The 21,205-nt window shown below is 40.3% G+C and overlaps 2 protein-coding genes across 5 annotated transcripts; both read left to right on the top strand.

Moving 5' to 3' along the window:
* The first annotated feature begins 1,865 nt into the window (after positions 1-1,865).
* atp6ap1lb (ATPase H+ transporting accessory protein 1 like b) lies at positions 1,866-7,734 on the top strand. The gene is made up of 7 exons (XM_058409219.1): positions 1,866-2,144; positions 4,584-4,624; positions 4,951-5,036; positions 5,244-5,485; positions 5,609-5,659; positions 5,775-6,018; positions 6,265-7,734. The coding sequence occupies exons 1-7, from the start codon at positions 2,044-2,046 to the stop codon at positions 6,499-6,501; spliced, it is 1,002 nt and encodes a 333-aa protein (XP_058265202.1). The 5' UTR covers positions 1,866-2,043; the 3' UTR covers positions 6,502-7,734.
* A 4,690-nt stretch (positions 7,735-12,424) lies between these two features.
* On the top strand, positions 12,425-20,367 carry slmapb (sarcolemma associated protein b). Of its 4 annotated transcripts, XM_058410842.1 has the most exons (10): positions 12,431-12,528; positions 12,805-12,877; positions 13,948-14,073; positions 14,251-14,325; positions 14,446-14,751; positions 15,933-16,128; positions 16,226-16,397; positions 19,184-19,318; positions 19,621-19,708; positions 20,099-20,367. In XM_058410842.1, the coding sequence occupies exons 2-9, from the start codon at positions 12,826-12,828 to the stop codon at positions 19,702-19,704; spliced, it is 1,146 nt and encodes a 381-aa protein (XP_058266825.1). In that variant the 5' UTR covers positions 12,431-12,528; positions 12,805-12,825; the 3' UTR covers positions 19,705-19,708; positions 20,099-20,367. The 4 variants fall into 4 exon arrangements, with proteins under 4 accessions (XP_058266828.1, XP_058266827.1, XP_058266826.1 ...); XM_058410844.1 differs by lacking the exon at positions 19,621-19,708 and having other exon boundaries at positions 12,427-12,528; XM_058410843.1 differs by lacking the exon at positions 20,099-20,367 and having other exon boundaries at positions 12,429-12,528; positions 19,621-19,709.
* Positions 20,368-21,205: the final 838 nt, after the last annotated feature.

Here is a 21,205-nt window from a genome sequence, read left to right as displayed (position 1 = left end):
TGGGAAGGCTTTCCACAAGGTTTAGGAGTGTGTTTATGGGAATTTTTGACCATTCCTCTAGAAGTGCATTTGTGAGGTCAGGCACTGATGTTGGACGAGAAGGTCTGGGTCACAGTCTCCACTCTAATTCATCCCAAAGGTGTTCTATGGGGTTGAGGTCAGGACTCTGTGCAGGCCAGTCAAGTTCCTCCACACCAAACTCACTCATCCATGTCTTTATGGACCTTGCTTTGGTCACTGGTGTGCAGTCATGTTGGAACAGGAAGGGGTCATCCCCAAACTGTTCCCACAAAGAGCATGAAATTGTCCAAAATGTCTTGGTATGAAGCTGAAGCATTAAGAGTTCCTTTCACTGGAACTAAGGGGCCGAGCCCAACCCCTGAAAAACAACACCTGAACTCAATGATTTGGAGGGGTGTCCCAAAACTTTTGGCAATAGAGTGTATGTGTGGCTCTCAAACCTTTTTACCAGAAACCACTAATAATAAAAAGAAAAAAGGAATGTGTAAAATCAGAAAACTATTTATATATTAAACTCATTATTATGGATTTATTGTTCTTGAACTTTTCCCTGTTGGAACACATTATGCTCCAAGCTGACTGAATTTAGAGGTTCATTTGTTTTTGCGTTATTGGGGGTTTGATTAAATCTTTTCTAATGAAGTAACTATTTAAGTGACTAATAACTATAGGAATTCAATAATGAATATAATAACCGTCATAATTGTGGGTCATTGTTTTGTTACAACTGTAATAAACAAAATTTACAGCACATTTGCAGTTATTCGTTATTAGACACAAACATGTCTGATCTATGCAGTATTACCCCAGAGTCCTTTACAAAAATTAATTTATATTTGCATTGTATAGTTTATAAACTACACTGATCAGCCATAACATTATGACCAGTGCCAGGTGAAGTGAATAAGACCGATGATCTCATTATGGCCCCTGTTAGTGGGTGGGATATATTAGACAGCAAGTCAACATTTTGTCCTCAAAGTTGATGTTAGAAGCAGGAAAAATGGACAAGTGTAAGGATTTGAGCGAGTTTGATGAAGGGCCAAATTGTGATGGCTAGACCACTGGATCAGAGCATCTCCAAAACTGCAGCTCTTGTGGGGTGTTCCCGGTCTGCAGTGGTCAGTATCTATCAAATGTGGTCCAAGGAAGGAACAGTGGTGAACCGGAGACAGGGTCATGGGCGGCCGAGGCTCATTGATGCACGTGGGGAGTGAAGGCTGGCCCGTGTGATCCGATCCAACAGACGAGCTACTGTTGCTCAAATTGCTGAAGAAGTTAATGCTGGTTCTGATAGAAAGGTGTCAGAATACACAGTGCAGGACGGGTCAGGGCTGTTTTGGCAGCAGAAGGGGGACCAACAGAATATTAGGCAGGTGGTCATAATGTTATGCCTGATTGGTGTATAACCTATAACCAGTGGCTGACTGAAAGCATTTTCCTTTTATTATTTTATTTACTTATAGTAAATTAACCTTGCCATGGACCTTTATGGACATATAACACATATCTCATCAGTATACATTCCAGTGTAAATACACCTAAGCGAGAGAATGCAAATCTAGGTCAGGATCTTAGCTTCTATACATTATTTTGAGAAATGACCTGTACATTTCCTCAATAAATAATAAACTACTGCATATCTCAAATGTGCTTATGGGATCAAAGTGTATGTATTCTTATGGTGATTGTTTAAATTAGGGAAAACATGTGCTTTAGATCTGGCAGCAGCTTGAGAGCGGGAGAGAGAGAGAGAGAGAAAGAGAGAGAGAGAGAGAGAGAGAGAGGGACAGAAGGAGGAAGAAGAAAGGGGAGGGGTGCAGGGAGCATCCAGGCATGCGCAAGCAAGGGAGAGACAGAAAGCAAGGCTGGAAGAATGAAGGCTGTGACGCACGATTATCTTCCCTCTGCCGACTCATTGGCTGCTGGCTCCGCTCGTCAGTGAGCTCAGGTTCAGGGCTATGCCATCAGGGCAGATTATGAAGCAGATCTCGTTTCTGGTGCTCTCCTCCACTTGTCTCAATGGCTGAACACAGGCTCTCCATGCTTCTCCTGCTGTGGCTCTTTGTGTGCATGCAGCCAGCGTGGCCCTTTGATCAAGTGCCTGCAATCCTGGACAGGAGGTAAGGGGAGTTCTTTCAACTACAGCATGAGGAGGAGGGTGGAGAGGGAGAAGGAGAGGGAGTGATGCTGTGTAGTCCTCCACTGTGGTCAGTGCACACCAGGGACCAGGGATATAATAGGCAAATATTGTTGAAGCAGCACTCCTGGGTTAGTCTGAGCTCATGCACGATATCTGCGTAACAACAAAAAAACTCTACAAAGGATGTGCTCATTGTGGTGCAGTTTTCTCCCTCCATTTGTCACTGCAATTTATTCAAACATGGCTATGACCACGGGACACGAGGCGGACCCTTCAGACCCAGTGTTTTTTCGGAAGGAATCGGTTTACAGATGCTACTCTATTGTGTGCTAGGAGAGAAGAAGCTGAGAGTGAACCACCCCAGAAAGCTGTGAACACTCCCTAGACTTACTGCAGTGTTGTTTACATGTTTGGCTAGCATTCCTTTACTTTTACCTGGAATGGCTTTCAGTCTACAGCATATGTACAGTGCCATATTTCTCAAAATAGTCTCTTCAAAATAGAACTCGTAGACATGAACTTCATTTTAGCTGCATTGATGCTCCAGTTCATCTTAGCTCCATTAATGACCGTAAGTTCCAGGTAAATATCAGCAAACTCATGCAGTTTTGCAGTCTATTTCTGTTGCCACGCATTGTATGACAGTCGATGTTATTTTTGAGAGAGCATATGGCCTTGGGGGATAAGGATAGAGGTGTTTTGATGTGACTGAGCTCCTGCCTTAAGACTCTTAGTGATGTGACTGAAAGAATTACCATCTGATATCGAGAGAAATATGGCACCATGCCTAGCAGAGGTCTTGACATGAAATCTATAGAGCAGTATATTCTAAAATATTGCTATGTTACTGTCTTACACACCATGCTACATCCATATGTTCACTCTTAAAAGGTCTTCTTTGGGTAGTTAATGATTTCTATAGAACTTTAGATGGTTCCTTCAGATGGACAAAACAATGGACTGTTTAAGATTTTGAAGGAAAGATATAAATTCAATCTAATAACTTTAAATCCTCTCATCTCACCTTTCACCTTGAAATGTACAAAGTGAAACAGCATAAAGCATGTCTTCAGATGTCTCCTCATCTTGTTTGACCACACCATACAGTTCTGTTTCGTGTGAGGGGACGGAACATTGCCACGTGTAATCAAATACATCTGTGATTTATTTGACCAGCAGTATGTCATGGACTACAACTGGTTCAGTGTTTTTTAGCCAAATCAATAATGTCAAAAACAACCCTGATGGACCAGAATGGCAGCAACAGAAAGCTTTAATCTTAATCCGGTCTAATGAAGTAATCTATTCTTAGATATCATGGGATGGTGTAGGGCTTTTCTACACACATTCAGGTTGACACATTCAGACCATGAAGGTGGAGACATGGTGGGAACACTGCTTTTCATTGCATAAATGTCCAGTTCAGCACTTAGTCCACTGTCTCTACACATAACCAATGATAGCAGCAGAAGCTCAGTTGCTGACCTCAGTAAACTAGCACTACAGCAAAGACAAGAGCCTCCTTACACACACCACCAACAACACAAACACAATCAGAGCTCTAAAAATATGTTTATTATATAGCATTTGGAAAGAAGTGCTATAAATAGATGCATTTTCTTTACATCACCAGTTAAAGATCCTTTAAAGAATGCATCCAGTACAGTGCACGCGTTTACACACGGGAATCCTGCGTTTAATTCGGTTCTAGTCAAAATGCCATGCCGTTGTCAGTTCAGCAGTTATTTTTCTGTTAAGAGATTACCTGTGTCAGACGTAAGATCTCCTGCCAGAAATTGTTCCTTTTCTCCAAAGTACCTTCTAAGTGTCTAACTGCATAGAAATTCCACCATTCCAAACTCAGGTCACCCAGTGCCTGCCTAAATCCTGGCCTGACCTAGGTGGAGAAGGGCCAATACAGAAGAGTCTTAATAAGGTTTAAGATCCTTCACCAAGCTCATTATCATGATTGGAAGTGTATATTGTTCATCTTCGGATAATCCTGTGGGTTGCTGCGCTTTAGGAATGGTCAGTAAGTGTCAGTGTTCTGGACGGTGTTGTGGAAATGATAAGAAGTCCATCTGGTATGGAGTTTGAAAAGATGCTAAGGGCAGATGTTGTGTAGACTGGAGCTCCAATTGTGTAGAAAACTTCATCAGGATTTAATTTGGAGAAAGTTGAAGAAGAACAGAATGTCAAGATTCTCTCTATTGAAAGCTTCTATGTCTAATCCAGACAACAGATTTGTTAGTGAAATGGTTGGATCTGTGTTAGTGGATCAATTGGATTTCTGTCACTGAGCTTGCATTCAGGATTGACTTGTTACTTCTTAAGGTTTTACTTCCAAGTGCCTTTATCTTACAAGAGCCTTTATTTTATTATTATGCCTTTCTTTCCTTTCCTCCCCCCCCCCCCCAAGCTTGGAGGTCCCACCATTTCAAAGCATCAGAATCAGACCAGGTCAGTGACAAATTTACAAATTCATGGCATGATTTTCACTCATTATTTTTTATTTTTTTATTAATCTATAAAGGAGAATTTGTTAACAGCAAAAAAAAAAAAAAAAAAACATGATGCAGGTGAAACTGAGAAGTCCAGTTCTCTTCTTTTAGTGCATAATATATACATAAATGTACAGCATATATATATATATATATATATATATATATATATATATATATATATATATATATTTGGCCGTTTAGAGTCTCTTGTCTTAAACGAGGCTGTATGATGTCATGGTCATCCTGTCCCTCTTTGTCCTGTGTCCACATTTTGTGATGCAGATGGAGTAGGCATTGAAAGTTCAAGTGCTTCACATGAGGAGACTTTCTCGCCTGCAGCTGAAAACCCACTCCGAAAAATGTTGCAGGTATTGCATTTTCACGTTGCCTGTGTGACCTTGGGCAACAAGAATATTATTACTGCACGAGTCCATCTAAAACAGCCTGCAAGACGTTCATGCAAAACCGTGAGATGTTTAATAAATTAGAAGGAAGTGTGTTTCAATGTTCTTTTCTGCAAGCTGTGTGTTTAATGTTTAAATAGCAGTAGCAACCTGTTCTTTTCCTGCCAACAGCCCTATGGATGGCATTTGCACACTCAGCCCAGAACTAAAAGGAAGTTACTTCAGTCTACTAGCTCGGGGCCATACTCTCCTCTGAGTGTTGCTTATAATGGCAAGATATGCATCCTGTTCAAGGCCAAGAGGCTGGCTATTCGCTACAGAAACAACACTTTTCTGGACTTAACAGAAAGGGTATTTGGACCCAATGCCTCTGTGGACACCAAAGGCTCTGTATGCACCAAAGAAAAAGCTACGTATGTCATTAGAAAACCTCCATTTTCAGCTTTGTTGTCATAGATTGTTACACTTATCAAAAAACATCACAAGTTTAACATTCACTACACTGATTTTAAAGACTTACATTTATGTATCAACAGCCTTTCTCTTCGCCTGGGAGATGTGGAGGACATTAAAGGACTTGCCATTAGGTGAGTGTCCTTTTCTACTTCGCACCTTTTCATTCCACCTGATAAAGCTAAACATAGAATTGCACAGAATGACCAGTGTTACAACACCACTTGTGATCTTGTGTCTTTACCACAGGCTGCAAATGTCCAACACATTTTATGAGTCAGTAGGCCAGAACTGGTTCACTTTGGACAGTGTTCACATCCACTACAACTGGACCCACGAGGCTACTTTCAATGCCACTGAGGTCTACGCTCCCGCTACCTACTCATACCACTGCCAGCATGTCAGCAGCCTACAGAAATACGACACCTTACTGGTGCCCAGTTCCCACACAGATAGCTCTGCGAACTGGCACATCACTTTTACAGACTTCCAAGTAGGTGCACACATCTCTTAGTAATGCTTCTTGATGTAAAAATCGAAGCATTTGTATAGTAATTTCTAAAATTGGAGGTATTTACCTTGGAAATGTTAACATGTCTTAGGTGATGAGACCAATTAACCTCTGACTCAGAGAATATTAACTGGACATTACCTTATAGACAGAGACAACATTACCTACAAGCTCCTATTCTTTTACCATATGAAACTATTGATATGCTTATCCACTTTACGTCCCCAGATACAAGCCTTCAACGTGCAATCCAACAAATTTGCCTCGGCCAGTGACTGCGCAACCTTCTTTACGCCAGCCATCCTGATGGGACTCATCACGTCTCTGATTCTGCTGCTGGTGTTGGCCTATGCCCTGCACATGGTAGTGCACCTCAAGCACATTGACCGATACGAAGAGCACAAGACCACTGTCTACTTCCCGCGTATGCCTGAGGCTGAGCTCCCTGACAAGAACAGTGTTTAGGGGCAGGGTTGCCACCAGGGCGACACCAATGGACCAGTTGCAGCTGTGCAAAGGAGTGGAGAGAGACTGGACCTCTTCTTAACCTTGCCTCTTCTGATTCTGGATTGATGCACTGTGCTCTCAGTCTTTGTCCTGCCTGGAAATAAACTTGTTTGGTTGTTGATAAGTCTTGAGAGTCAAGAGGTGAGATAATCTGCTGAATAGTGTGTTTAATCCCAGGCTGGAAGCAGAACCTGGGCAGATCATGCTTCTCCAGGACCAAGACTGGGAAGCCTATGACGATGGAGTATTGAACTGGCCCCAAAATGGGTAGACTTTAGAGCAACCTGAACAATTAGTGCAGAAATCTACTGTATGAATATTCAAGAGATTTGTGAGTCAAGAGGAAGAAAGAGAAATGAATGAAGAAGTGAAAAAGTGTGCCTGTGACCCTACGGTCAGCAAAGAGATGAAGGTACTGATGTGAATAAAGAGGGAAAAAAAAAAAAGAACATTTTGCGACTGCCACAGAGTTTGGCACAAATTTGTCAGCCTTGACAAACCACTGACAGTGAAAAAAATGTGACTATGAAAAATCTAAAAAGAATGAAGAAAAACAAAATGTACATTGCTTACAAACTTTACTGTAGTTTTTTAAGTAATCCAAACACCACATGTACAATAGATTCAATTCAGTCTTCAACCTCAGAATATGCAGTTGATGTAGTTGTATAAATCATGGCTACTGATTTTAGCATTTAACAATCTTCAAGTTAAAAGAAAAAAAAAGAAAACCTATATCAAACATGCATCAAAAACATCTTTTATTTTCTAATTCAAAATGCAACAAATTTTTTATATGAGCTTATGTATTAGGCCTATTTAAACTCTTTCCTGGTCACTAGGTGGAATGTATTAGGTCTAATATACGTACACTAATTTACAGCAAATGCTGTGTAACTATAGGGAACGAATGCTGTATGATAACTCATGTAGGTGTATACCCTCAGTATCATATTCAGTAAGCCTTTATATATCTACAAGTAACATCAGTAACTCATTATTGCAATAACCCACAGCATGAAAACTGCTAACGATTAAACCTTTCAGGGCGGCTCTGACACTCATGTGCAACTTGTACTTTTTGTTTTGTTTTGTTTTGTTTTTTTTGTCCAAATGGAAGCTTACGTACACATTAAGGTTTCCAGTCAATGTAGTTTGAAAAATAAACAATGAAAACGGTGTGTGCATCAACTTTCAGTCTGTCCATATTTGCATATGTGGGTGTGGTGCATCCTGAAATTATTCAAAGCAAGAACCAGGAAGTCAGAAATGTGACACAGCAATGGATGAATCTGTGGTTCATTCTGCAGATCGCATCAGCTCGCTGTCTGCAATCGTCTGGTTCAGAGTTCCTGATACTGGAGTCGGGTGGACGCAACCCCATCCTCCTGCCTCTGTTTTTCCTCTCTGTCCTTTCTGCCATCTGTTCTCCCCTCTCACCTCACAGCAGAAGCATAGCTAACCCCTCACTGGGACAGTTTACCTGTCGGCTCAGAACCAGAAACGTGTCGCCAAAACAAAACAAAAAAAAAGTGCTGCTGTTAATTTGGTGCACACAGAGCCATCTTGGTCACTGACCAGACACCCTGCACCTTTTCAACCTATCTTGGTCATTACTACTGTATCCATTAACACACAATCTAGATTTCTGTTTCAAATGTAATGTGGGTTTCCTCCAGAATCACAGGTTCCTCCGACTGCCCATAAATATGCAGCTCTAACTGACCCCCTAGGTGTGAAGGTGTGTGTGTCCAGAGCACTGTGCGTCCATCCAGGCTGTATTTCTACCTTGAATACATAAATGAAAACATTTAGTTCAGACACAGTTTAGGCGAATATAAATATTAAACGAATCAGATTTTGGTTAAAGATTAAAGTGATGGCCATCTTAAAAAGACAACAGCGAGAGTGACGTGTAACGTAGGCAGACAGAAAGGTAGATACAATTTTATTGCATTTGTACATTATTTAAGGTAGGATGTCTTTGCGATAGCATCAACAGAATCATTAAAAATGGTCAGTATCTATCAAAAGTGGTCCAAGGAAGGAACAGTGGTGAACCCGGGACAGGGTCATGGGCTCATTGATGCACGTGGGGAGAGAAGGCCGGCCCGTGTGGTCCGATCCAACAGACGAGCTACTGTTGCTCAAATTGCTGTAGAAGTTAATGCTGGTTCTGATAGAAAGGTGTCAGAATACACAGTGCAGAAAAAAGGAGGATCATATATAAGTAATTTTGTAATATGTGTTTTTAATATAACATGAAGAAGGTTTCTGGTGAAGGAAAGATTTTCTAGGTTGTTTGCATGAACATTTTGACTAATGGTGTGGAACAGTTTTGCTTATTTCCTTAAAAGGTGCCAAGTTGAAGCTGTAAGATATACATAGGTACATACAAAAAAGGGAGGGGAGGGGAATACATAGCAGTTAAATCATCTGAGTTTCTGCTCTTCTTTAACAGTATTCCAACTTTGTCTCAATCCCACACAGTGAACCAGCTCATTTAGGAAGATTTATGGACAAATGACTCATCCCTTTCAAGTATTAATGATAAGAGGACAAAGTCATTCCAGGCCAGTGGTCTTCAGCGCATATTTTACTTTTATCCTAATCCCAAGCCACATGAGGTCACAAGAGATGTAGTCTCCATTATGGAGACTGTCTTAGCCACTAGAGTATTATTTCATCCACATGTGATTTTATTATACACAGCCTGTAAACATTTTAGCATGCCTGGTGATCTATCAGTCTGTCTTTCTTTTAGTCCTTCAATATTTAATACAACTGATCAATACATGCCAGAAAGAGGGCCTGAGCATGTGATTTAAAAATATGACCCTGGATATTGTCCACTGTCACACGCACTCCTATAAGAAGATCTGAAGCATTTAGAATTGTCATGTAAATAAAAATGCATTGGGAAATTGTGAATACTTTATGTGCAAAATTACATCCATCCATGTACTACTGACCCTACACAAGGTCACAGGGAGGTTAGAGTATCCTAGGACAAGGCACAAGGTAGTGGACACCCTGGTCATGGTGCCAACATCACATGGCACAATAGTGCACCAGTTCACACACTATGGACAATTTAGTGATGTGAGTCAGTCTACAGCACATATTTTGACTAAGGGAGGAAACCCGAATCACAGAAAGAACATGCAAACTTTGTAGACAAGGCAGGAAACGAATCCCCAAGCCCGGAGGTGTGTGTTAAACATGCTAACCACTCAGTGACCATGGTTACATTACCTCGTTTAATATTGCTCAACATAAGGAGCACAGATTAGAATGATCTCTGGTTTGAGAGGTCTCTTGTAATCTGATAGTGCCAGTTGATCAGAGGTGGACAGTAAAGAAGTACATTTACTTGAGTACTGTACTTAAGTACACTTTTTGAGTATCTGTACTTTACTTGAGTATTATTTTTTCTGGATACTTTTTACTTTAACTTCACTACATTTTAAAGACAAATACTCTACTTTTTACTCCACTACATTTCTGCCCAGGTCATTGAGTAGAAAGTAGTTACATTAATCATAGGATGATTTTTTTCACTCTTGCAGCATCACGTGTTGTAAAGTTCAGTGGTTTTCCATCATTTTTTGAACTCAATTGCTCAGTTGATCAATTGCTGACAAAATGGACAAAGATATGCTTTGTATATTATACACCACCAATGCATTGGTAATGATGTTAGTTAACACACAAAAACGTACGCTGTGTCCAAATCCTCATACTATGTGTCCTAAATAGTATTCAAAAATAGAATTAGTATGCCCCAAATCGTAGTATACGATTATTGAAAAGAGTATTCCAAAAATTCCTGGATGGTCTACTACTTCCGGTAGAAATTCAAAGTGCAGAACAATGCACACTCTAACGGGTAATATTGCCCACAACGCATTGCCCACAGGAGGGAGGAGCCTGGACAATGGTGTATATGCATATTAAAACGGTGTAAATGAATTGTGGAAATATATATAACTCTTTGTTAAAGCAGTGTTGCTGTTGGGTGGTTGTACAGCTACAGTTGTGTAGCTGGGATTTAAAGCAGATTAGATTTTTTTTTCCTGACCAGTCTTCATTTACAGACCATTAGATTGAAATGTTCATGAGTGGATACACATAGATGTGTACAGGTACATCTCAAAATTTAGAATATCATGAAAAAGGTCAATATTTTTTGTCACTCAGTTCAGAAAGTTAAACCCATATATTATATAGATTCATTACACATAGAGTGAAATATTTCAAGCCTTTAGTTCCTGAACTAAAGGCCTGATACTTGGTTCCAACCAAGTATTGAGTGCATAGAAACGAACATACTTTTCAGAAGTCTGACATTTCTCTTTGAAATATCCTTTTTTATTGATCTTATGTAATATTCTAATTTTCTGAGATACAGAATTTTGGGTTTTCCTTATCTGTAAGCCATAATCATCACAATTTCAAGAAATAAGGTTGCTAGGTTGCTACAAAAGGTACTGTAAGTACTGCATACAACAATGCAACAATAATTAAACAATGCGTTGACATTTACTTTTGATACTTAAGTACTTTTAAAAACAAGAACTTCTGTACTTTTACTTAAGTAAAAATCTGTCTTTACTTTTACTTGTAATGGAGTAATGTTTGACCAGTAGTATTTGTACTTTCACTCAAGTAAGGAAGTTGTGTACTTCGTCCACCTCTGCAGTTGATGTTCTCATTGAGTCTTAAGCCCTATAGATATTAACCTACTTCATAACAAATATTTTAAACCATGTGAGTATATGCATGTTGGCTAATTTAATGTAAGTCATAGGTTTTATTTCCAGGCCACAGTTTTGACAGATGGCGAAATCTATACAGTTATTTAAAAGTGTCCTGCAATTATGAAATCACTTTTGCCACATACACTATATTGCCAAAAGTTTTGGGACACCCCTACAGATCATTGAGGTTAGCTGTTGTTTTTCAGGGGCTGGGCTCGGCCCCTTAGTTCCAGTGAAAGTTCCAGTAAACTCTTAATGATTCAGCTTCAGTCAAGTTCCACACCAAACTCACTCATCCATGTCTTTATGGACCTTGCTTTGGTCACTGGTGTGCAGTCATGTTGGAACAGGAAGGGGTCATCCCCAAACTGTTCCCACAAAGAGCATGAAATTGTCCAAAATGTCCTGGTATGAAGCTGAAGCATTAAGAGTTCCTTTCACTGGAACTAAGGGGCCGAGACCAACCCCTGAAAAACAACACCTGAATTCAATGACTTGGAGGGGTGTCCCAAAACTTTTGGCTATATAGTTTATCTTACTAAATTTGAACGTTCTAAGCTTTAAGTACAAGAATTAATAGTTCATTTCAGAAGTAATTGTATTATCTATATAAAAATATACAAAATCGAGACAGCTTAGATTTCATATATTTTAAAACTACATCAACAGGCCACAGCTGGCACCTTTAATATGTTTAGTCTGTCATCTGGTGGGGATGACACCCATGATATAAGAGGGTCAAAGGGCACAAGCACACAAGTGACCCCCTTGTATGATATAGCCTACTCGAGTGCATCAGCGAAGCGCCGGGGAACAATGCAGCTGAGTGTGCTGGACTGCAGCTGCAGCCTCCGTCGGATGCCTCGGGTCGGATGTATGACCATGTGGGTCACACGGGACCGCCAAACACGCAGTTCCAGGGTGGAACAAGGGTACGTGCCAAAACCAAAACTTTCACATTTTACGAAAGTTAACAATCCACATAATGTTCATTAGTTTCACTTTTTACTCGTCTGAATATTCTTTCTGTCGGTGCTTTTACAACATCAGCGCTGCTTTATAATCAAAATATATTATTTTTGCTCCCCCCCCTCACTTTTCCTCAGAAATGGAACCGTCTAACGTCTCCGTCAGAAAAGCAAATGTGTGGAAGATTGTAAAAGCTCAGCAGCAGTCAGTACCTCAGCTTCACCTTCACCGACGCGGTTCTGCTCTGGCGCATCAGGTATTCTTCACACTTATTATCGCTCTGTCAGGACTGTAAGAATTCTTGATTTTTTTTTCTTTTTAAATGAAATCATAGACTATCTAATTTTAGAATTGTTGTTAGACAGTGTTGTGCATCAGTGGTCTATATATACAGTGCTAAACTTTTGGGTCTGGTTCTTTTAGGTTTGTTTCTATAATTACCTAGAGTCAATCTAAAAACAGTTAAAAGTTTTAAATGACCGAATGTCACTACGTATTAATTAACACTAGTTTTTAATTAATGTCCACGTAGTCCTGTGAAAAGGAAGAATAAATGGAGGGTCAGCAACTGAAGGATCCGCTGAATAAAGTTTCGCTAATCAAAGGTACCTCAAGCAGTCACACACACACACACACACACACACACCTTTAACTTACTTACTAAATACTCTAGTAGGTTTGCCTGCATATTTCTAAACTTGTCTTGAAAGCATCTTTTAACGTTGTTTATCTGTTTAATGCTGACCTTTAATGCACTGACCACTGCACTCATTCTGCATGGAGGCAGTAGTATGCTTGGAGTGCAGCTTAAGCACGGATATTTTCAGTTTCAAAGCTAATGTAGGCCAGAGTGTTCCTCAGTGTCCTCGCTCTGCAGAAAGCTTCTGTGCCTGATCCAGAGTGGCACGGACGAGAGAGGACCGCGAGTCCTACAACCCAGGAATTCATGAATCCTTAATGTCCTCGCTCGATCACGCTCCCCACATTGTGTGGAGGACGCGGATTGCAGAGCCATTCCAGCTGACTCATTCAGGATACGTGCAGCCTTGTTTTTCTGAATTCCTGTCACTGATTGCGATGATATCTCTCTAAAATCGCCATTTATGGTGCAAGGTCTGGAGTGTGCAGGATGAGGTCATGTCTTTTTAAAGCACTCGATAGGACGGCCTGGTTCCGTGCAACCCAGTTTGAGGAGAATTCCTACTTTAGGTGAAGACATAGCCTTGTTTCGAAGACGAGCATATAACAAGGTAGACATGCTGAGTAAAGGTAGTCATTAATGTAGTGTAAAGTATGTAAAGTTGCTGCGCTCATAACAAATCCACCCAGCAGACTACCCTTAATAGAGACGAGGGCCCTAGTTTAGAAATGAAATGATGACTTAAGTTTTTTTAGGGTAAATCTATTTTGAGTTAACTTATTAATTCATGGAATAGGCTCATTTACCCACCTCAGGGGAAATTATCTTGCACTTCATTCTGATCTAAATTTAACCTGTGGCCAGTTCGAGTGTGAACTCTGGAAGAGGACAGGAATGCCAGGTACGATGTCAAGATAGAAGTTATTGTGAGAGCCAGATTTGATTTTCTTATTATTCTTTGCTAGCACCTTCAAACAAAGAAACAAATCATTATCCTTCCTTCATGTAATTGTTCTGATGTAAATATCTTTACAGATGAGCTGACTCGGAGCTCCATGGAGGCCAGTGAGTCAGAGAAGGTGATCCAGCACCTTAATCAGGAGCTGAAGGAGGCCCATGATCAGGCCAATGCTGGCAAGCAGAAGTGTGTGGAGCTGCAAGGTAAAGGACATGCATGGTTTCTTTCAGTGATGTACATCACTGGGTGTCTCTTGATGTAACGTTCTAACGTGTGTGTGAACCCACGGTTAAAGGCAGGGTTTAGAACGATGAAAAGCTGGGATTAAGCTCAGTGTGAAAACCCCTATTGTGTCTCTAATGGTATGTAACCCATTACAGGACTTCTAGAGGAGGAGAAGCGAGCCAGCAAGCATCAGACAGAGGAATCTGCAAAGCAGATGAAGATTCTTCAGAGTAAGTGTGAGGAGGAGCAACTCTGTTTATATATAGTATATTATAGATGACCTCTGGCAGCTTGCCGTGTGTGTGTGTGTGTATACACATGTTATTTGGATGTTTTTGCTGTGTCTAAAGCTCAGCTTCAGAAGTTGCAGGATGAAATGGAGAATCTCAGGGACCAGAAGGACAGTACTATTTTGAGTATGCGACAGGATGCACATGCAGCTCAAGAGGAAGTGCAGGTATTGCGCCGAAGCATGGAGAAGGCTGCAGCTGAGCGGGAGCATGAGGTCAGCACCCTAAAGAGCAACCTGACAACACTGACTACTGAACTGGAGAAATGGCAGATAGCTGCAAACAAGTATGAGCGTGAGATTGACAGCCTGCAGGCTAATCACCAGCAACAGAACCAGCAGAGGGACAAAGTTACTAAACAGCAAGGTACCACAGTCACTCACTATATATATATATATATATATATATATATATATATATATATATATATATATATATATATACATATATATATATATATATATATATATATATATATAATACATATACATATACATACACATACACATACACCAGTGACCAAAGCAAGGTCCATAAAGACATGGATGAGTGAGTTTGGTGTGGAGGAACTTGACTGGCCTGCACCTCAACCCCATAGAACACCTTTGCAATTCCTTACACTGGAACTAAGGGGCTGAGCCCAACCTCTGAAAAACAGCCCCTGAATTCAATGATTTGGAGGGGTGGCCCAAAACTTTTGGCAATATATTGTATGTATCGGACAATTCAGTTGCAATCACACAAATTATACAAGCTTTAAAATGACCTGAACATCATGGATTTCATATAGATTTAGTCATTCTGAGTGTCTTTTTTGAATTCCTCAGGGAAGATTCTTGACCCATCTACTTCACTGTAATTTTTTTGTTGAAGAGTAAGAACCTCTCAAACTGAACACCAATTAGCACAATGTAATAATAGATGTCTTTTGTAATATCCAAAATATTTACCTTAAATATTTTTTATTAAAAAAATAGCTGGTTGTCATTTTTAAGTGCAGTAGCTGTCTTGCTCGCTTCTAGCAACAATTATAGCCAACAATTCTGGCTATGAAGCTGCAGAAATCTCTCTCCATTTCCTATAGAGCAGCAGCTGAGTACAAAACGTGTCCATGCTTTGTTTTTTAGTGGTTTCACAACCACTAGAGAAAGCATAATATCTAACCAAAGTAGATCTTTAATAATCATTATGTGAGATGTTGATTGGTCCATTTACTAAAATCAAACCAGAGGTAAACTGGCCTAACCCACAAATTAGTACACATCTGTCAAATGAAATATTGCTTAAACACAGACAGCGAGTGTGTGTGTGTGTAGCATTTTGGTTTCAGCCCAGTGTGCCCTACCTTTTTCAGTAAGCTTAAATAAATCTTTTTTTTTATGTTACACTAATATAGGTGATTAAAATTTTCTCCCCATGACTGTACTGCTTATGTAATTGGATAGCCTGTGATGCATGGCATGTGCTTCCCCTATTATTGTGTGTGTGGGTGTGTGTTTGCCTGAATTGATTGCTAATTCGTGTGTGTGTGTCTGTGTGTCATACAGCCAGTGAGCTGGAGAAGCTGAAGCGGGACTGTGAGAGCCTGCAGAGGGAGTGTGCGTCTCTCAGGTCAGAGCGAGAGCAGTTGGCTACACAGCAGCAGAAGGAGAAGAGCAGTCTGCAGAGCGAATGTACATCCCTGCACTCTGAGAAGGATCAGCTTGTGAAGAAACTTCAGCAACTGGAAAAAGAGCTAGACAGGTCCGTGTCACGCCGTTAGTAGTAAACACTACTAATCTGTCAGAAAGGTAGCTCAGAGTGTCGAGTCTGTGTGTGATGTGGTTTTGGCTTCCTGCAGCTGTAAGAAGCAGAACGCAGGTCTGAGCAGCACGGCAGAGACTCTGGAGAAGACGCAGGCTGACCTAGAGAAATCCCTGAGTGCTGCACAGGAGGAGCACCAGAAAAACAGCAGCCAGCTTCACAGCCAGCTGGAGCAGAGCAAAACCAGGACCAAGGAGCTGCAGAAGGAGGTGAAAGCACCATTCATCCCTAAACCAGAGCCCCTTTACACATACACAAAGTTATTGTGAAGATTCTGCTGTATATGGGTTCAGCATCATGTTATTGAGTGGCTGTGATGATCTCCACTAACCAAGGTAAGTTTTCTTTGTGTAACGTGTATATATGCTCTGCCACTGAAAGGGGTTTATGGATAAATGGGAAGCAAGTGGATGTGCTGATGTGCACACCACCAAAATCTTAACAAAAGTGTGTGTGTGTGTACAGTGCAGGTGATACAGGAAGGTGTGTCTGGTTGCATACCCAGAAGATTGTGACAAGGCATTGTGATGCTTCTTTCACTGATTTCATCAAAGGTTTTCTTAGTAATCTGAAAAGTTAAAATATATTAAGAGTTTCAGTTGATGTTAGCCAGATTTAAAGAAAACGCAGGAGCAAAAGCCTCTAGGTGCTCCATGATCGGGTTTTCTCTTATTTGTTTATTTTTAGTATGTGCTCTTTTAATACCCACACTCTAATTCCTCTCTAAGTCTCTATCTAAAAAAAAAAAAAAAGGAAAAAACTGGACCTGCTCAAATTTTAAAGCTAATAGCACAGGATCAGTATTTCAGTACATGAGCAGTATTTCATATACTTTGCTTCTTCTCCATTAAAAACTGAGAATTTGAGGTTATTTGTGAATGATATGGCAGATGCAGATGTGGCCAGTTGCTTGCAGCACTCAAGTGTTTCCAAATTCCTGGGTACAAAAGGCTGAACCAAAATATAATAATATGATAAACAGCGTGTCAGTACAGAATGTGGTCATTTTTGATCAAACACCAGGAGTGACCTCTGTAGTAAATAGAAAGAAGATACTGTTGATGCTAAAGTAAACACACATTGCGGGGCTTATTATTGTTTGCGTCATATTTTGAGACTTATCAACATTTGCTGGATTTCCTTTCTGAACTTTTCATTACATTTATATTTCTGGCATTTGACACTCTTATCCAGAGTGACCTACAATTTATCTCATTTTTACAAACAGTTGTGGGTTAAGGACCTTGCTCAGGGGCCCAGCAGTGGCAGCTTGGTGGACCTGGGATCTGAACTCGCAAGCTTCTGATCAGTAGTCCAACACCTGTTCCATTCAGCCAAACCTGATGGTGGCCTCTGTGGTCATTTCACATATTTTTTCAATAGCGTTTAAGTCTTGACCCTGACTAGGCAATGCACAAACATTTACTTTCAGGTGGTGTGCTCAAGGGTCATGGTGAAAGGTGAACCTCGAGTCTGGTTCCTCTCAAGGTGACCTGAGCTTCAGGCTTGCTCATTAGGGATCAGTTTGTACAATTAAAATGTATATCTGGAATTTATATACTTTTGAAAAGCTGTTCATTGTTAAGTGCTACACAAATAAAACCTGAATTGAATGAACCATTCTTACCATCTTCATCGCCATCTTTCTGGCAGCAGGCGTTCATTAACAGTTTTTGCTCCATCCATTATCCTTTCTATTCTGACAAGTGACCGTCCCTGCTGAAGAGAAAAAGCCCCAGAACAGGATGCTCCCACCACCATGTCTCACTGTAGGCATAGTGTTTTTTTCTGTGGTGAAGTGTATTGGAGGCCATTTCAATCCATTTCACCTTTTTAACGTGGCCTCAGAATCTTCAAGGTGTTTTTTTTTTTGAGAAAGCTCAAACAAGACTTAATGTGGTCATTCTCGAGCCAGCCAGATTTATGGAGCACTTATTATATTGTTGTCATGTGCACACAATGACCACTCTGGATCAGCAGTTCTTTTTTGAAAGTGGTTTGTCACCCATAGGAGACTTAGAGTTTTATTGCAATACCAAACACTGGAATGTTCTAGGAATACACTGATCAGGCATAACATTATGACCACCTGCCTAATATTGTGTTGGTCACTCTTTTGCTGCCAAAACAGCCCTGACCTGTCAAGGGTTGGACTCCAATAGATCCCTGAAGGTGTGCTGTGATATCTGGTCTTCTAAGTTGGGGATTCCAAGGGCCTCCATGGGCCCCTGCCTCACAACTTACAGGACTTATAGGATACTTTTGATAGATACTGACCACTGCAGACCGGGAACACCCCACAAGATCTGCAATTTTGGAGATGCTCTGATCCAGTGGTCTAGCCATCACAATTTGGCCCTTCGTCAAACTCAAAGCTCAAATCCTTTCACTTGTCCATTTTTCCTGCTTCTAACATCAACTTTGAGGACAAAATGTTGACTTGCTGTCTAATATATCCCACCCACTAACAGGTGCCATGATGAGGAGATCATCAGTCTTATTCACTTCACCTGGCACTGGTCATAATGTTATGGCTGATTGGTGTAGCTGCTTGATTTCTGAACTGATCAAAATCATTACACTTGATCAGAGGAGAAAGCTGGTATGTCAAGAAGGTGATAAGTTATACCTGAGGTGGTCTAAGAGCGTAATCTTTTATCAAGCCAATTTTTGTTTTTATTTATTCATTTATTTTTGGAAATGTTGCTATTTTTTTTTCTTGGATGCTGTTAGTTGAACTGATTTATATATAAATAGAAAAATCTTGTTGTTTTGTGATTTTATTTCAGGTTCACACACTTCACTTTTTCAAGTGAAAATATTAATTTTGTACCAAATTTCTTTTTCTGCATTTCTCTGCTCTCTAACACACATCTACCTCTCCCTCTCTCTCCTTTTTTTTCTTTCTTTCTTTCTTTCTTTCTTTCTTTCGCCCTTTCTTTCTTTCGCCCTTTCGCCCTTTCTTTCTTTCGCCCTTTCCTCCCTGATCTCTCAGTACGAAGAGACACAAGCAGAGCTATCAGGTCTGAAAGAGAGGTGTGAGCAGATAGAGCAGGAGAAGGAGTCTCTAAGCCTGGAATTGCAGCAGTGCCAAGCTAGCCTCACATCTCTGCAGGAGAAAAGCAACCAAGTGAGTTTGCACAATGTTCTTCCATTTCAGTACAGGCGTCTGACAATAGGGACAGTTGAAGAGGAGAGATCGTGTTGCAGCATGCCCCTAAAAATCACTGAATTTATGACATTGTTCTGTAGGTTTGATGTGAGCTTTTATTGTAATTTTACTTGATTCTTAATGTCTTTTGTCTATTCTGCCTAACTTGAAGAGAGTAGCGCTCTCTTTTTTTTTTTTCCCCATTGAAACTCTACAGCACATGATCTGAATCCAGTCAGTTTTCCCAGGTTGACCTTTGTAATGTCCCTTGCCTCCTTTAGCTGTCTTTATTGCCGCCCGTCCTAGCCGTAGTCATCGGCCTTGTCCTGGCTTTGCTGTATTGGTGCTTCGGCCCATTGTGGTAGAAAGGTACACAGTCTGTCCCCTCGCTTCTTCTTTCTTCGCTTTTGGGTCCGCCATGCTCCGCCCGTGCAAATTAACACCTCTGTCCAGCACACATTGTAAAAATGCATATGTTTTTATTATTCCGGGTCTGCATCTAAATTAACAGACATGATTCGTTTACTCCTCACCATGTTACCAAAGTTCTGTCTTTACTCGTAGGCTGCTCCTGTTATTGTTTCTAACATGATCGCTTTCAGTCCGCTTCAGTAATTTGTGTTTGGCTCTCAGTGTTTTTCCCATTTCCATTAGTGTGTGTGTGTGTGTGTGTGTGTGGTATGCTTCAGTGTGAGTTAATGCTCTCTGACAGAAGAGATAATGCTGACTGGCACATTATCTGTGTCTTTGCTGTTTCAGGAAAGATGGATCAGGTGGATACCCGTTGCCGCGGTAACAGTCGTTGTCACGGCCTATGTGCTCACAAAGACGTCGACCTGAGTATCTGGCAGTACGAACCACTAAGAAAAAAACCACACAATGCACATTTCCAACCATACAAACATATTGCCCTTTTAGTGTAAGAGGGCTTTACATGAGAATTAGTGCAAGTTGTAACTGTAATATCCAGCGCTGAAGTTTAATCATATAGCGTATCTGATCCAAGCCCCAAGCAGATGCAGTGGTTCTATAAAGAGAAGACTTTTAGACTTTAATGTGTCTAAATGTTAGGGTTTTTTCCTGCAGAATGTAGTTTTTTTTGCCAAATGTTTGTATTCTACTTATCCGCCTTACTTAATTCGTGATGAGATTTAGCCAATTTACTGATTTTTACCATCATCTTCATCATCAAATCAGCTTTCGATAATTATTTTAATGAAGCAATAATACATTTGAAACACATCCTCACATGCACAGTATGAAAACGGTTCTGTTCTCATAGTTTTGTTGTTGTACTGATTTAAAGTTGTGTTTATGTAGATGCCAGTTTTGACTTCTTAATTTAACTTGCACAAAAAAAAGGCCTATGCACTATGTGTTGATGTGTTGCTTTTTAAGTATTTAACAATCAGCACTATACTTAAAGTTAAGGGCACTAATTCATCTCAAAGAGACACTTAAAGCAGTTAATTTGTTACTTGTACAGATGTTTGAAAGATGGAGATATAAAAGTGTGCTTGCTGCAACAATTAAACAGAAATATTAATGGAAATGAAGAAGAACGTTTGTGTTTAATTGGATAATGTTGTTTCCTATGCGCCTATTTGAGATGCATAATACAGGACAAGGTCAACAAACTTGACAAAATCTGCCTTTTGTTACCCTGGCATCATATAACGTGCAACAGAGATAAAAAAAATACTCACTGCAAAGTAATGTTTAATGTAAAATATACTCAGTAAATCATCTTCAGGGATGTTTTTTCCTGAGCCTATTCCAGGAATTGTACTTGTGAACTAATGATAAGTAATCTTTAATACACTATGTTGGCAAAAGTTTTGGGACGTCTGCCTTTACATGCACATG

This window comes from Hemibagrus wyckioides, linkage group LG15 (genome assembly GCF_019097595.1).
Source record: "Hemibagrus wyckioides isolate EC202008001 linkage group LG15, SWU_Hwy_1.0, whole genome shotgun sequence".
NCBI lineage: Eukaryota > Metazoa > Chordata > Actinopteri > Siluriformes > Bagridae > Hemibagrus > Hemibagrus wyckioides.
The sequence above is the reverse complement of the archived record's forward strand: the minus strand, read 5'-3'. Positions and strand labels throughout refer to the sequence as shown.

Bases quoted from the DNA above. Each gene is read 5' to 3' on its own strand.
- slmapb (XM_058410842.1), top strand. From the start codon at position 12,826: ATGGAGGGTCAGCAACTGAAGGATCCGCTGAATAAAGTTTCGCTAATC. The intron at 14,752-15,932 runs GTACCACAGTCA...TGTGTCATACAG, and splicing joins CAAAGTTACTAAACAGCAAG to CCAGTGAGCTGGAGAAGCTG. The intron at 19,319-19,620 runs GTGAGTTTGCAC...TGCCTCCTTTAG, and splicing joins TGCAGGAGAAAAGCAACCAA to CTGTCTTTATTGCCGCCCGT.
- atp6ap1lb (XM_058409219.1), top strand. From the start codon at position 2,044: ATGGCTGAACACAGGCTCTCCATGCTTCTCCTGCTGTGGCTCTTTGTG. The intron at 2,145-4,583 runs GTAAGGGGAGTT...CCCCCCCCCAAG, and splicing joins CCTGCAATCCTGGACAGGAG to CTTGGAGGTCCCACCATTTC. The intron at 6,019-6,264 runs GTAGGTGCACAC...TTACGTCCCCAG, and splicing joins TCACTTTTACAGACTTCCAA to ATACAAGCCTTCAACGTGCA.